At 42.4% G+C, this 17169-nt stretch overlaps 1 protein-coding gene across 1 annotated transcript in view; it reads left to right on the top strand.

Moving 5' to 3' along the window:
- Ptprj (protein tyrosine phosphatase, receptor type J) overlaps positions 1-17169 on the top strand; it is a 165929-nt gene that overhangs the window by 140548 nt on the left and 8212 nt on the right. The window contains exons 11-20 of the mRNA XM_026787719.1: positions 5547-5678; positions 7447-7657; positions 7768-7892; positions 8905-8992; positions 10829-10870; positions 11670-11678; positions 11809-11896; positions 13073-13163; positions 16053-16126; positions 16219-16353. Of these exons, the coding sequence (XP_026643520.1) occupies positions 5547-5678; positions 7447-7657; positions 7768-7892; positions 8905-8992; positions 10829-10870; positions 11670-11678; positions 11809-11896; positions 13073-13163; positions 16053-16126; positions 16219-16353 (995 nt within the window). The remainder of the gene's footprint in view (positions 1-5546; positions 5679-7446; positions 7658-7767; positions 7893-8904; positions 8993-10828; positions 10871-11669; positions 11679-11808; positions 11897-13072; positions 13164-16052; positions 16127-16218; positions 16354-17169) is intronic.

Consider the following 17169-nt stretch of genomic DNA (forward strand, 5'->3'; position numbering starts at 1 on the left):
GATGAGTGTTCCCCTTATTCCACATACTCTCCAGCATAGGCTATCATTGGTGTTTTTTATTTTAGCCATTCTGACAGGTGTAAGATGGTATCTCAAAGTTGTTTTGATTTGCATTTCCCTGATCACTAAGGAGGTTGAGCATGACCTTAAGTGTCTTTTGGCCATTTGAACTTCTTCTGTTGAGAATTCTCTGTTCAGTTCGGGACCCCATTTTTTAATTGGGTTAATTAGAGTTTTAAAGTCTAGTTAGTTTCTTGAGTTCTTTATATATTTTGGAGATCAGACCTTTGTCTGATGTGGGGTTGGTGAAGATCTCCCAATCAGTAGGATGCCTTTTTGTCTTAATGACAGTGTCCTTTGCCCTACAAAGCTTCTCAGTTTCAGGAGGTCCCATTTATTCATTGTTGCTTTTATTGTCTGTGCTACTGGGGTTCTACGTAGGAAGTGGTCTCCTGTGCTCATGTGTTGTAGACTACTTTCAACTTTCTCTTCTACCAGATTTAGTGTGGTCAGATTAATATGGAGGTCTTTAATCCATTTGGATTTGAGGTTTGTGCATGGGGATAGATATGGATCTATTTTCATTCTTCTACAGGTTGACATCCAGTTTTGCCAGCACCATTTGTTGAAGATGCTTTCTTTCATCCATTGTATACTTTTAGCTCCTTTGTCGAAAATCAGGTGTTCATAGGTTTGTGGGTTAATATCTGGGTCTTCAATTCGATTCTATTAGTCAGCATCTCTGTTTTTGAGCCAATATCAAGCTGTTTTCATTTCTGTAGCTCTGTAATAGAGTTTGAAGTCAGGGATGGTAATGCCTCTGGAGGTACTTTTATTGTATAGGATTGTTTTGGCTATCCATATAAAGTTGACTATTGTTCTCTCAAGGTCTGTGAAGAATTTTTTTGGGGGATTTTGATGGGGATTGTGGGATTGCATTGAATCTATAGATTGCTTTCGGTACAATTGTCATTTTTACTATGTTGATCCTCCTAATACAAGAGCATGGGAGATCCTTCCATTTTCTGGTATCCTCTTCAATTTCTTTCTTGAAAGACAAAGTTTTTGTCAAATAGATCTTTCACTTCCTTGGTTAAGTTACCCCAAGATACTTTATGCTATTTGTGGCTATCGTGAAAGGTGATGTTTCTCTGATTTCCCTCTCTGCTTCTTTGTTCTTTGTATATAGGAGGACAACTGATTTTTTTGGAGTTGATCTTGTATCCTGCCACATTACTAAAGGTGTTTATCAGCTGTATGAGTTCTTTTGTAGAGTTTTTGGGGTCACTTATGTACACTATCATATCATCTGCAAATAATGAAAGTTTGACTTCTTCCTTTCCAACTCGAATCCCCTTGGTCCCCTTATGTTGTCTTATTGCTATTGCTAGAACTTCAAGCTCTATATTGAAGAGGTATGGAGAGAGTGGACAGCCTTGTCGTGTTCCTGATTTTAGTGGGTTGGCTTTGAGTTTTCTCTCCATTTAATTTAATTTTAGCTGTCGGCTTGCTGTATATTGCTTTTATTATATTTAGGAATGAACCTTGTATCCCAAATCTCTCCAAGACCTTTATCATAAAAGGATATTGAATCTTGTTAAATGTTTTTTCAGCATCTAATGAAATGATCATAGTGTTTTTTTTTCCTTTCAGTTTATTTATATGATGGATTACATTGATAGATTTGTGTATGTTGAACCAGCCCTGCATCTCTGGGATGAAGCCTACTTGATCATAATGTGTAATTTTTTTGGATGTGTTCTTGGATTCTGTTTTCCAGTATTTTATTGAGAATTTTTGCATTGATGTTCGTGAGTGAGATTGGGCTGTAATTCTCTTTTTGGTTCAGTCTTTGTATGGTTTTGGTATCAGGGTAACTGTAGCTTCATAAAAGGAGTTTGGCAATGACTCTTCTGTTTCTATTTTGTGAAACAAATTAAGGAGTATAGGTATTAGCTCCTCTTGGAAGTTCTGGTAGAATTCTGGATTGAAACCATCTGGTCCAGGGCTTTTTTTTGGTAGGGAGGTTTCTGATGACAGCTTCTAACCTCGCGACTTATAGGTCTATTTAAACTGTTCACCTGGTCATGATTTAATTTTGGTATATGGTACTTATCTAAAAAAGTGTCCATTTCTTTTACATTTTCCAGTTTTGTGGCATATAGGCTCTTGTAGTAAGATCTACTGATTCTCTGAATTTCCTCTGTGTCAGTGGTTATGCCCCCCTTTTCATTTTGGTCTTGTTAATTTGTGTGTTCTCTCTCTGCTGTTTGATTAGTTTGGATAGGGGAACCAGCTTTTTGTCTCATTGATTCTTTGGATTGTTTTCTGTGTTTCTATTTTGTTGATTTCAGCCCTCAGTTTGATTATTTCCAGTCTTCTACTCCTCCTGGGTGAAATCTGCTTCTTTTTTTTTTCTAGAGCTTTCAGATGTCCTGTTAAGTCTCCAATGTGTGCTTTCTCCGTTTTCTTTATGTGGACACTTAGTACTATGAACTTTTCTCTTAGCACTGCTTTCATAGTGTCCCATAGGTTTGGGTATGATGTTTCCTTTTTTCATCGAATTCAAGAAAGACTTTAATTTTTTTCTTTATTTCTTCCTTGACCCAGGGGTGGTTCAGTAGTTGACTGTTCAGTTTCCATGAGTTTGTAGACTTTCTGGGGTTAGAATTGTTGTTGAATTCTAACTTTTTTTCCAAGTTGATCTGGTAGTACACAGGTGGTTACTACAATTTTTTTTGTATCTGTGGATGTTTGCTTTGTTACCAATTATGTGATCAATTTTTGAGAAGGTTCCATGTGATGCGAGAAGAAGGTATATTCTTTTCTGTTTGGGTGGAATGTTCTATAGATGTCTGTTAAGTCCATTTGGTTCATTACATTTGATAGTTCACTTATTTCTCTGTTAAGTTTCTGTCTGGTTGACCTGTCCATTGGTGAGAACGGAGTGTCGAAATCTCCTACTATTAGAGTGTGGGGTTTGATGTGTGCTTTGAGTTCTAGTAATATTTCTTTTACATAAGTGGGTGCTTTTATATTAGGGGCATAGATATTCAGGATAGAGACTTCCTCCTGATGAATTGTTCCTGTTAGGAGTGTAAAGTGTCCATCTACATCTCTTCTGATTGATTTTAGTTTGAAATCAATTTTCTTAGATATTAGTATAGCCACACCCACTTGTTTCTTTGGATCATTTGATTGGAAAACCTTTTCCCAACCCTTTACTCTGAGTAGATGTGTGTCTTTGTGGATGAGGTGTGTTTCTTGTAAACAGCAGAATTTTGGATCCTGTTTTTGTATCCTTTCTCTTAACCTGTGCCTTTTTATAGCTGAATTGAGTCCATTGATATTAAGTGATATTAATGACCTGTGGTTGCTAACTCCGGTCATTTTTCTGGTGGTAGAGTTTGTGTGTTTCCCTTCTTTGACTTGTGCTGGTGGAGGGTTGTCAGATACTTGTGTTCTTATGGGTGTTGTTGGCTTCCTTGGTTTGTGATTTTCCTTCTAGTATTTTTTATAAGCCTGGGTTTGTGGCAACGTATTGTTTAAATCTGTTTTTGTCCTGGAATATTTTGTTTTCTCCATCGATGGTGAATGCAAGGTTCGCTGGGTATAGTAGTCTGGGCTAAGAAAGGCCTTTTTAATAGAACTGTTCAAATATATACTAAGTCTGGACAATAGGATGAAACTCACATCTTGTTGGACACTTGCCAGCATTTGGCCACTCTCAGCACATTTATGTCCCCGCCTTCCTTCTAAGCTGTTATTGGAAGGTTGACTCTGACCTGATTTGACCATTGGTCGTGTTTGTAAATATTACACACGAATCACTTCAAGATAAGGACTTTCTTCTTTTTCTTTCAAATGTAGCCATACTACTATGACAACCATGCTTATGGAAGAAGACTTAAAAAGCAGCACCATTATTGTGTATTTAGTCAGGATCTGTTGACAAGAGCCTGAGTTGCTCTAGGGGAAGAAAAGATCATATACTATGCAGGGATCTCCTCACTGAACCCTTCATATTCATTTCTGTTCTTTCTCCCTTCTCCCTCTACCTCTCTGTTCGGAAAGAATTGATTTAATTTTGTCTGTCCATTGCTCCTGTCTCTGCCTAATTTGTGTTTTAGTTCAATCAGTGGAGTGGTGGTGTTCTATCTTCCTTGTGTTTTTTGACTTAGATAAATTCTTCAAGGCAGAAGAATATTTCTCCCAGTTTCTAGAGAACCAGTGGTTGTTCTAAAAGGGCCTCTTACTTTAGGGACCTGACTTGGAAAGTGGTTGAGGTGTTTTATAGACAGCGGCTCAGAATGGATAGGTGGACCCCGGCTTGAGTTCAATTTGTCCCTTTTACCAGTCACGTGATCTTTAGAAAAGGTAACTAACCTTGCAAAGAGTCTCAGTTGTCAAAAGGAAAGACAGTAGTTACTTTCCAGGACTGCTGTACTGCACATTACACATTGAAGACCACACACATGGCTGCTCAGGTTGTGTACTAAACAGTCTCATGAAAACAGCATGCATGGGGCTCCTTGAAGCCATGCAGCACACCATGGTACCCGCCCTGTGCACTCCACGTCGGCTTTGTAGACCATAGAAGGCACAGTGAACGTTTCATTCCCCCTTGCTGCATCTCTTTTCATGTTGCCATCTCTGTATGAACTGCTGAAGAATAGAGAGCATGGCTGAGTCTCACTTGTCATAGAGCATAGACGCTCATCAGAACTAGGTATCTCTGGGTTGGGGCTGTAGTTCAGTTGGTAGAGCACTTGCTAAGCTCATACATGAAGTTTGAGTTCAGTCTCTGACACTACATAAACTGCATGTGGTAGTACATACCTATAATCCCAGCATGTGGCAGGTAGAAACAGGAGGCTCAAAAGTTTGATGTCATCCTTGGTTATTATAGGGAGTTCAAAGGTAGCATAAGCTATATAAAAATTAAACAAAAAAGGGGAAAATAAGATGAACAAATATGATCATATATTATTTTATGCAGCAATTTTCATTTTTTTAAAACTGGTGTCTTGCTTTTACAGATGAATATTTATAAATTATATATTTAATACTAATTAAATTCAAAGTTGCATTTTCTCTCGATTGGGAAGTATTGGAGAAAAGGAGAGTTGGGGTGAAAGTCTTTCCCGGGTTTGTTGTTTAGTTCCGGTGTGCTAGGGTAAGGGATGTGTGTATTGGGGGTTGAGCAGGTAAGTGTAGTGTTCCAGAGGAGGAACGAGAAGGAATGGGTTTCTGGAGTTGTGGGAAAGCTGCCATAGTGCGCTGCTGCCAGTCTTGAGGTGGGAAGTGTGATATCCTTTCTGACATCTGAATTCTGGGAGAGCTGATGGTAAATGTGGGGACATCTATGGAGTCATTGTCATTGGGCTTGTTCAGAATCCAGGTATCTGCACAGAACTTACTCCCTTCCTGTTGCTTACCCTCTCTGCATGCAGCTTTGGGGACAGGGCGGGTCTTGGAGAGAGCATTTGAGCACATTCTCTCCTTTGATTTTAAACATTGGGTGAGTCTTCTGTTTTATATTTTAGACCCACCTCCTCCAGATGAATCCCCTAACATTACATCTGTCAGTCACAATTCAGTAAAAGTTAAGTTCAGTGGTTTTGACGCCAGCCATGGACCTATCAAAGCCTATGCCATCATTCTCACCACTGGGGAAGGTAAGGAGGGGCCAACGTGGGTTAACTTGTGTGACAAAACTGTCCTGGTTACTTTCTTATTGTTGTGATAAAACACCACGACCCAGTCAATTTATAAAAGAAAGTATGGTTTCAGAGGGCTAAAGTCCCTGACGGTGGAGTAAAGGCGCAGTGACAGGAGCATCTGAGAGCTGACATCTTGATCCACAAGTGAAGCAGGCGTGGGGGTAAACCTCAAAGCTCACTCCTCATGACAGACCTCCTCCAACAAAGTGATATGACCTAATTATTCCCAATCAGTTCCACCAGCTGGGGCCCAGTGTTCCACTGTTTGAGCCTGTAGGGGCTGAGGTGACCCACCACGGTGAGCGATGCTGTAACACACAGGCACATTCGTGACATAAATACATCGTGTCTCTGCACTGTAGCCTGTACTGCAGACTCACAGGAAGGCTGGCTGTTTGCTTGGTACTGTCAATGATCAGATAGCAAGTAATTTAAGTTTTCTTGGCCTTGCAGCCTCTGTCATGACTGTCTAACATCTCTGTGATGGTGTGGAGCCCCGTATGGAAAATTCATGAGGGTGAAGGTGCCCATCCCCACAGCTGTTTACACCAGGTGGTGGCTACATTCGGCCCATAGGCTCTAACTAGCCTAGGATGCTTTGCTCTTGAAAGCAAGTACAAAAAGATTGTACTTGCTAGTGGACTCTGTGAAAGGCATCAACTGGATGGGAGGGGAGGTAACTAGAATGGTTTTTCTGTGCCAGTTAGAAGGGTGTCTCTGGCCGGGCGACTGTGGCGCACGCCTTTAATCCCAGCACTCGGGAGGCAGAGGCAGGCGGATCTCTGTGAGTTCGAGACCAGCCTGGTCTACAGAGCGAGTTCCAGGACAGGCTCCAAAGCCACAGAGAAACCCTGTCTCGAAAAACAAAAAAAAACAAAAAAAAAAACAAAAAAAGAAGGGCGTCTCTGATAGCTGCGTGGGAGTGTTTTACCCAAATCAAGGCTAGGGAGATAGGTCAGTTGGTAAAGTACTTGCCTTGCACAGGCCCTGAGTTCAGTCCTTGGGATATACATTACAGAAAGGGCATTGTGATATGCCCTTGTAATCCTGGAGCTGGGGAGGCAGAGACAGGAGGATCCCTGAGCTCCCAGGTCAGCCAGCTTAGCCAGCATGAAGTTCTAGGCTAGAGAGAAATCCTGACTCAAAAAAGGTAGGAGGTGCCTGAGGAATGAATGATATCTGAGGTTGTCCTCTGGCTCCCACACACATACGGACACACATGCATACACACTAGCTCACACATGTATACCTGCATCCTGGAGAATACATAGAAACAAAATGTGGAGATCGCTTTCTCTGAATTTTAAAATGTTGAGTCCGTTTTTAAGCCCTTTGTCATTGAATGTGTTTTCAGCCAATTTCAAACTCAGACCCATGTTGAATGAAAAAGATCCTGTTACATGGTGACCTTGGGCCAGGAGAGCAGGGCTAGGAGTCCAGCTTTACAGCATGTGCAGTGTGGCTTTGGGCAGGTTTCTGCCAGCTCTCTGCTCTTTGTTTTTATTGCTTGAGAATAGGGATCATACGCTTTTGTGAGACTCAAGATGAAGGGATGAGGTGATATAAGCCAAATACTAAGGATTCAGCTGCTCCTGGAACTGCTTGAGAGATGGGCTGCTGGCATGTCACTCAGTACCCGTGTTCTTACAGAGTTGTTGTTTTTCTTTTCTTTGACACTTTTGTCTTTCTGTTGTCATTCATGATTTGCCTCTTTGTTCCTTAGCTGGCCAGCCTTCTGCAGATGTTTTGAAGTACACATATGGAGATTTCAAAAAGGGGGCCTCGGATACTTATGTGACATACCTCATAAGAGTAGAAGAGAAGGGACGCTCTCTGGGCTTGTCTGATGTCTTGAAATATGAAATCAATGTGGGGAACCAATCCACCACCTTCGGCTACTACAATGGGAGGCTGGAGCCTCTGGGCTCCTACAGGTAATATGGGTCCTTGCTGTTGGGTGCTGAGCCTCATGAATTTAAGATTCTACATACTAAGGTGGTTAGAAACATCTCAGTTACCTTGTTTTCTCCATTGTCCCCCATAGGGTGTGTGTTGCTGGCTTCACCAATATTACTTACAGCCTTCAGAATGGTGGACTCATCAGTGGGAATGAGAGCTATGTTTCTTTCAGTCAGTATTCTGATGCTGTGTTCCTGCCTCAAGATCCAGGTAGAGGGAGACAAAAGCCCTAGCATCACATGCAGTGCGTTTTCCACCTTGTGTCTGCAGAAGCCTACTGTCTCCATAGGCACCCACAAGGGTGGAGGTGGCTGGTTTTCTCCTCTCAGAAACTGACATATCCCTTGGCCTTTGGACTAGCTTAACTCCCTACTCTGGTGTCCTTAAAAGAGCTGCTCTCCACTTCTTCTCTAAAACCAGCCACACTTCTAATCTGCAGATTACTTAGTCCTTTGCTTTCTAAGAGTCACTTGTGGGCCCATGTACCAGCAAAGATGTTCAGTTTAAAGAGCCCTTGAATGTTCATATTAGAAGGCACCACAGCAGTTGTCTTATCTTTCGTCTGTGTAGAAATAAGGCTTCTAAGGCCCAGTGTTGCACAGTGACTTAAATGCAAGCCTGAAGTTCTAGCCTAAGACTCCTTGTAAAGTGCTCATTCTATCCAGTCTCACAGAGCTAGATATATTGGAATTTTAGGGACCAAGGTGAGGGTCCCCTCCTCTGTCAGTATGAAGAAACAGTGACTTACTGGTCTGTTCATTTGTTTTTCCTAATTGCTGAGTAGAACAGATAACCCAGAAGCAAAATTCAAGAATTCCCCTTAAACAGCCCGTATAAATGGTGGGGTGTGGGGGTGTGGGGTGGGGGGGGGGGGGGAGGGATTCCATGCTGTGTGTGGGTGTTATTGTAGGTACTTCTGCTCATAAGTGATGGGAAAAACCACTGATCTAAGTCTCTCACGTCACTAAATTTGCAGCTGAACTAAGACCTAGCCAGGGGTTGTGATATTCTCAGGACCATCTGCTAATTGTGGGCTCAGGGTGAAGAAACAAGTTCTTGAAAGCTGGTTGTAATTTTATGTCTAAAGATATTCACTTCCCCCCTACGTGCACCACACCCTCTTTCTCCCTGAATTCTGTGTGGGTCCTGGACTGGTTGTTGGTGTAGCACATGGCCCTTCATGAACGCCAGTTGAAATGCCTCTTGTTGGGACCTTCCCCAGGTGTCATCTGTGGAGCAGTGTTCGGATGTATCTTTGGTGCCCTGGCCATTGTGGCTGTGGGAGGCTTCATCTTCTGGAGAAAGAAAAGGTGATAAAGCTTATTTAGTTGGCATGTGCTACTGTTTAAGAAAACCTTTTATTATAAGGAGTTGGAACCATTTGTAAAATCGGGAGGAACAGTTGAAAGTTTTTGCCATCTGGCCAGACTTACTTCCTTTCTGACTCCAGTTGGGTGATTTGATTATGAACCTTATCCCAGCCACATCAACCCTACCTGCTGTGCAGGATGCTGTGCGGGATGCCGTGCGGGATGCCGTTCTCAGGCCGGGATCCTAGGAATGTGTTAAGAATTTCATATGATTTTAGAGTTGACCAAGTTCGAACTTAGGTTCCACTCTGGCTAGCTGTTGGAAGTGGCTTAGCCTTAACCTCTTCCTCTGTGGTATGGGAATGAGTGCTGAACTCCAGGAGCTGAGGAGTGGTGGCAAATGTCTTACTCCATTGTTGTGTTACTTGTTATTGTCTTCCTACCACCACCCTGGGATGTAGTTAATTAGTTTCATTTTGGGTGCCCTCTAGCTCATGGACTTCCCAGGGCTCTAACAGGCAGGTCTTCAAAGCCCTTCTAGGATTGCAGAATCAGTGCTGGAAGAACCAAAGAGGAACTTGAACTTGGTCTTTGGGTTTTGTCTTGCCTGACTGTGGGAATCGTGTGCTGGACTTCACTTCCTGCCTAGCTTCTAGCTAGAAATTTCCACCTGGGATTTGGCTTTCTCAGCATCATTCTCCAGTTTTTTTTTTTTCCTTTCTGAAACAGAGTCTATTAAAATACCTTAGGATATTTCAAATGTAGCAGAGGGTAGCCTTGGATTCCTCATCCTGCCACCTCTGCCGAGTCTTAGGCTGTAGGTGTGTGCCACCCAAGCCTATTCCAAGAAAACAGTAGTTGCTTTATCTCCCCCTCAATAAATCACATAGTGTCCCTTCTCTTCATATCAGTTAAATCTTTTACATTGTACTAAAAAATGAATCAGAACCTAGCTCAAAAGCTGGAATGTCAACAGTCAAGTCAATAGGGCACAGGGAGTGAGGTCCCTAGTAAGAAACTGATAGGAAGAGTTGGTCTGAACCACACAGTGGAACCTGTCTCAAAACCTGTAAACCACCACCCAACTCAAAACTCAAACCCATTGTGATAAAGAAAATACCCACAAGAAAAGCAAAGAAATTCAGTAACCCATAATTACAACAAACCTGCATCTACCATTTTCCTGTGATTATGATGCTCACCCCAGCCGACTCCTTTTAGACACATTAATAAGACTTCATTTCAGTATCATTTTAAGTAGCTGCTGGGTATTTGCCATCATTTATTTATCCATTTTACTGGATTTTGTAATACTTTTGACTACAGTTACATGTCCTTGTACCTAACCTTTGGGCATGCTCACGATTATTTCCCTAGGCTAAATTTTAAACAGAACGTTTACTGGGTAAGTGGGCATGCTTTTTTCCCCTCCGATTTTGGTACATGCTACTCAATTGCACTTTGTTTCAGCACCATGTGGAGCTGAGTCAACAATGCAGGTGCTCACAGTGGCAGTTTTGGACCTGACTTCCTTTCAGGGTTTTCCCCCCTCTTTGCATTAATTTACACACACCCTCACACACGAAAATTTCTAAAAGTTGCTTGAATAGATTTTCGATTCTTTTCAATAAAAAAAGGAGTAAGTGTACCGATTTTTAGTTTACATTTCCTGCTTGGTCTGTCAGGTTGAGTATCAGTGAACAGGTTTCTGTTGGCGGTTATGGACTGGTGAGCGGGCTTCCATTTACCTGAACTACTGCCTGGGAAGAAGGTGGCAGAGCAGTCAGGATGAAGGTCTTTGTCTAATGGACCTTTTTTTCCCCCCTTTCAAAATAGGAAAGATGCCAAGAATAATGAAGTGTCATTTTCTCAAATTAAGTAAGTCTGAGTTACAAACTTATTTTAAGATTCTCAGTCCCCCAGTCTGTTCAGTGACTATCTGAAGCACTTTTTTTTTTTTTTTGATAGAAATAGCTGGCATTTTTCCTGATTGACAGATTGGCCATAATCTTCTGGAAGTTCTTGCTGTTTTCTGCAAGGATTCTTTGTTTTACTGTCCTCCTGAAGTTACTTTTATTTTTGTTTCCCCATATGTTCTTCAGTTTTACTAACAAATAGGGTTCTCTGTGTGTATCTGGTGTACCTGTGTGTATGCATCCCCACAAGTGCTCAGAGGCCAGAAGGGGATGGTTCTTATCACTGCTTGCTGTGTTCCCTTGAGACAGGGTTCTTGCTAAGAACTGCTTGGCCCCCAGCAGCCCTCTGTCATCCTCCTGTCTACCCCAATTCAGCACTGGGGTTACAGGTGCATGTGGCCATGCCGGTGTTTTTATGTGGGTGCTGAGGATTGGAACTCAAGTCCTCAGACTTGAGCAGCAAGCTCTCTGACCCACTAACCTATCTCCACAGCACCTCACAAGGTAATTGTTATATTTTACAGAAGTGATTGGATTATCAAGAGCCAAGGGAAAAACAGTTATTTCAAGTCACAAATACTGTCAGTTTTAGGATAGGGCTGCTTTTCTGATTTGTGTCTCAGGGTTTTTTTTAAATAACATTGCATTGATCTCCAACCCATACCCCTTACTGTGTCTGGCTTTGTTCTTTTGAGTTGATGCTTACTTCTAAAATGAGTACATCTAATTGATTTTCCCCCTTTTTCCTTTCCATGATGAAGACCTAAAAAGTGAGTAGCTTCATTTTTATATCTTTCATTTTGATATTCTTTCATTTATATCTTATATTTTGAGTTTGAACTTAATTGAATGAAAAATAAGCAAAAATGAAAAGCCCAACAAGTTGTTTTGTTTTCCTAGATCCAAGTTAATTCGAGTGGAGAATTTTGAGGCCTACTTTAAGAAACAGCAAGCTGACTCCAACTGTGGGTTTGCAGAGGAATACGAGGCAGGTGGTCATAAACTGTTTTGCATTGTGGTAAAGCTTTGGGTGAGAGGCAGCCTAGAGGGGAGAGAAGATTATGCCTGTTTCTCTGGGGCACCCTGCTGTTGGCTAGGAAGCTCACACAGAACCTTCATTTTCGGTGGAATATGTGTTTATCTTGTGGCTACCTGAAGATTGTCCAGAGAGAGGCAGAAATGGGGAATTGAAGCCTGAGGACCATTAACTAGGGTCATTAAGCCACATGAGCGGTAGAAAAGCCAGATGGGCCATTCGGAGGTCTGGGGCTTAACAGCTGTGGGGGCAAAGCTGACCTGGGTTAGGTGTTACTTTGCCTTCCAGACTCACCTACTTTCTGTCCCCCAGACTGGCCCAGGAACTGTCCTTACTCAGAAGTGCATGCACGCTTCTTACCCACAAGGTGCTCCCTGGTGCAGAGTCCACTTTTGTACTTCTAGAATCCTGCCCACAACTCCGGCACAGTCTGTCCTCACTTTGACACTGCCTCCTCCCCTATCGCTCGGATTCCACACGAGGACTCAGTTTCTGTCTGTGTTGATTGTCTTTATGCTGCCTGGCTCCATCTGTGGTCTGCGTACCTCACTCTGCCTAGCCAGGGTAGTGACTCCTGACTGTCCAGCCCCAGAAGGCAAGAGTCCTTCTCCTTTCATTTTCACCTCTGATTTAGTTCAAGTGCTGCCCTATCAAAGTACCATGAACAGGGTGACTAAGGACAAATATACTGTCTCACTGTTCAGGAAACAAGAGGCTCAAAATCACAGTGTCAGCATGACCCCTTAACCTCTAGGGGAGATCCTGCCACGGTTCTCTCAGTTTCTGGAAGGCCCCATTGTCTTTTGGTTTGGGGGAAGCATGGCTTCCATTTCCATCATCTACTACCATTGTCACCATAAGGCGTTTCCTCTTGTGTGTTTGTGTCCCATACTATAACAACATTGCCCATGTTAGGTTAAGGACCCACTCTCTTCCAGTGTGACTTTGGGATTTTGATTTCTTGCTTCTTCCATGATCATATCCTATAGGAGCCTACTCATAGGTGTTGGAGGTTAGATGTTCAACATATCTTTGTACTTAGCAGAAGTCAATCCATTCTGCCTCTGCATTCCTACTTTGTTCTACCCTGAGCCTGATTAAATATACAACTCACTTATTTGTTTTCAGGATCTGAAGCTGATTGGAATAAGTCTACCTAAATGTACAGCTGAAGTAGCTGAGAACAGGGGGAAGAATCGCTATAACAATGTCCTGCCTTGTGAGTGATTTTATTCCTGTCTTCCCTTTGTCACTGGTCATCTCTTGAGCACTATATATATGGAATCAATAATACCCACTTGCTGTCTTCACAACCATTCAGTACCAGATAGTCCCACAACCATCTACCTAGAATGAGCTAAGTACTCTATGAAGAGGTATTACACTTAATTTAATCCTTACAACCACAGTTTGTAGAGTAGGTGGTGGAATATTCATTTCACAAGTGAGGAAAATAAACCTCCATGTTAGGTGACTTATTCAGAGTTGCATTCTTCTCATGTTCAGTTTGTTTTGTTCTGAAAGGGGCACCAGGAAAGCAGGTACAGGGTCGCACTCTCTCCTTGCCCAGATCTTTGATCGGATGATAGATGGTTGATAGATAGGTAGATAGATAGATAGATAAATAGATGATAGATAGATGATAGATAGCTAGATAGATGATAGATAGATAGATGATAGATAGACAGACAGACAGACAGACAGACGGACAGACGGGTGGACAGACGGACAGACGGACAGATGGGTAAAATTCTAAATTTGGAGTTGTGGAGATGGCTCCATCAGTAAAGTGCTTGCCGTGCAGACGTGAGGACCTGAGTTCAACACCCTGGTGCCCACAGTGCACACCTATAAACCCTGCACTGCAGAGGGAGAAGAAGCCCTTTTCTGCTTTTGAGAATTGCCTGAGTCTGTTATTGTGCTGATCGGTTTTGACTCAACCTAGAATCACTTGGGAAGGAGAGTCTTAGTGAGGAATTGCCTAGGTTATCCTGTGAGATGTCTTTGGGGGGCATTTTGATTGATAATCAATAGAAGACCTATTGTGGGCAATACCATGTGTAGGCAGGAGGTTTTGAATGGGCTAAGAAAGGAGAAATCTTGCTGAGAGAGCAAGCAAGCAAAGGTCCATTTGTTCTCTCTCTGCTCTTCCCTGTGGACATCATACTTTAAATTCTTGCCTTAACTTCATCAAGATTGATGTGATCTGGAATTGTAAGCTGTGCAAACTCTTTCCCTCTCCTATACTGCTTTTAATCAGGGTATTTATCACAGCAAAAGAAATGACACCAGAACAGCAATTACCCAACAAAGTGAGAGCAAACTGAAGAGTATTGAAGGGTTAGTGATGTGAACTCTGCGATGGGAAGTCTGCTGGTGTGAGAGTTAGCACACAGAGAGGAGTATCAGGGGTCTGAACCATGCTCTGCCAGTCCTGAAGGTGCTCGGTTTTGTGGGTGGCTTTTTCACCAAGCCATTTAATGACTTTATCTTTTTAATTTGAAGTCATGCTTTTCTATTAGCTTGTAATTTTAAACTCAGTGTTTTTTCAGTCATCGGTTCTTTTTCTGCTTCTTCCCTTATACTTGTCAGTGGGTCTTGGCCTAAATTGGAAAGAAGTGCTTTTGTAGCCATGCTGGGGGAGCTGCTATGTCTCTACCCCCCTGAGACTAACTCAGAACTTTGGCCTGGTCTTAGAGAGCTTTGGATCTGGAGTGAGGGCTGGGATTTGATGTCTGGGTGGTGTTTCTATTGAGAAGACCTTTCTTGAGACACACTGGGTTTACTATTGCTGTACTACTCTGTCCCAGGAGGGTCAGGCAGTGGAATCCATGACTTATCCTGATGTTTGGAATTCCTCGGTTATGATCACCTCTGGCATGTATGCTTTCTAAATGAGAATGATATTTAGAAAATGTGTGAAGTTGGTATTTTAGACCTCTCCATTCATAGCAGTTTTATGCATTCAGTTAACTTTTAAATTTAGAGGGGTTTGTATGTGCATGTGAGTGTGTGTATATGTGTATGTGTACACATGGAAGCCAGAGGTTGATGTTGGGTTGTCTTCCTCAATTGCTCTGCCTTTTTTTAATTGAAAATACTTTTTTAATACAATATATTCTGATTATAGTTTTCTATCCCTCATCTTCCCCCAGATCCTCAATATCTCCCCACCCATCCATTTTTTGAGACAGGGGTCATTATTTATCCTGGATCTTCCTGATTCACTTAGATTAGCTGGCCATGGAGCTCCAAGGAGCCTGTTTCTTCTCTAGTGCAGGGATTATAGGTGTGCACTGTGGGCACTAGGGAGTTGATGATGGAGGTTACTGATGGGCACTAGGGTGATGATGATGGCAGATTACTGATGGAGCCATCTCTACAACTCCAAATTTAGAATTTTATCCTGCCTGTCTGCCCATCCATCTATCCATCCCTCCATCTTTAATTTATTGATTGATTATATGTACAGGTGTGAATGTGCCATGATGTGTGTGGATGTCAGAGAACAACCCATGGGAGTCAGATCTTTCCCTCCATGTGGCCTTGGGGATCAAACTCAAGTCATCCGGCTTGGCAGCAAGCACCTTTAATGCCTGATCTACCTCACTCGCCCTATGACAGCTTTTTAAGGCATTGGGGAAAGGTTAACTTGAATGTCTTTTCTGCCATACTGGAATAGGCTCTGAGTTCAAATTCTGTCTGTTGTTTCCCCACATAGAAGGACTTGGAAATGTCCCTTCATCTCTGAGACTCCTGATTTCTTTATCTTGAAAGCTTGTGAGGTGGTTTTGAGATGTGAATATGGTTACCCAGCACCTGTCCTGCTCAGAGCAGACCCCCAGGCTGCTGGGAATAAAGGCTTGTTCAGGCTGGGAAGGTGGTGAGAACGTAGACCTTGCTGCCAGGCTGCCTAGGTCATTCTAATTCTCATGCTCAGGCTGTTACACGGCTTCTCTGCGCCACAGTCACAGACTCCACAGGGAGTGTGAAGTGTGAAGCCGTGTGTCAGCCAAGGGCTGCCAGTTGGTACTTCTAAAAATTCCCTGTGTGCAGCTTTCCTGAAACTTGGCTTAGAATGCGGCTCTTTCTCTCTTTTATGCCACAGATGATTCTTCTCGAGTCAGACTTGCAATCCAGACCCATTCGACGGATGACTACATCAATGCTAGCTATATGCCTGTAAGTGGTGGCTGCTCTTAGCCCCGGCGGCTCCTCTGAATCATAGCGTTTCTTTCTGTGTCTTGAATGATGACTGAGCTTTCTGTTTCTAGGGCTATCACTCTAAGAGAGATTTCATTGCCACACAAGGACCTTTACCCAACACTTTGAAAGATTTTTGGCGTATGGTTTGGGAGAAAAACGTATATGCCATTGTTATGTTGACCAAATGTGTGGAACAGGGAAGGGTAAGTATCTTTTGAAACAAATATAAATTAATTATTGTTGTAGAGTGTATCTTAAAATCCATTTGTTTTTAAAAGAACACTCTTCCCAGATGTTAACACCTTTGTTCTTAGAAAATACGTTCTGTATTTTTAGCTTTCAGAGAGGTTTTAAAAAAGTATTGAAAATACATTCTACAATGTTCCTTTGTGAGCTCATACTAATGTCTGTGATTGTATCTGTACTGGAGTTAGTGAGCGGATGGAACTGGGTTAGTGCAGTGGACACTGTGGGCCTGGAGCTAGGGATCCGAGACCTTACAGCTCTGCTCCTGTAAAGCCTGCCTCTCTGTCTCTAAGCAACCAGCTCCTAAATCTCTGATTCTCAAACTTAGTTTTTGACACAATAAACAAAATTTCAGACTTATGTCCGGGCAAGTCCCAGCAGCCCTCTCTCTTCCTGTGTGGTCTAGAACCCTCCTGCCATTTCTGTCACAGATATGATCTCTTCTAGGGATAAAGTCTCACGTTTCCCTAAATAGAGATGAGTTGAAAAACATGCTAAATTAAAAATTGTGTGCCTGAAGAATGAGAATTAATGTTACTTCATGGAGGATTATTAATTACGATTCTATTTAGTGTTGGGATTGCCTGGGGCCTTGGCCTCCCTCAGCACATGCTCTGCTGCTGAGCAGTACCCTAGCTCTCAGTGCTTTGTGTTTTGTTTATATGTTTGTTCCTGAGACAGGGCTTCACTCTTAGCTCAGGCTGGACTTGAACTTCATTCTCCTAATGGCTGAGTTTATAGGCATGAGCTCTCATGCCTGGAATAAGGTCTCT

Source organism: Microtus ochrogaster (assembly GCF_000317375.1).
Source record: "Microtus ochrogaster isolate Prairie Vole_2 chromosome 14 unlocalized genomic scaffold, MicOch1.0 chr14_random_1, whole genome shotgun sequence".
Lineage (NCBI taxonomy): Eukaryota > Metazoa > Chordata > Mammalia > Rodentia > Cricetidae > Microtus > Microtus ochrogaster.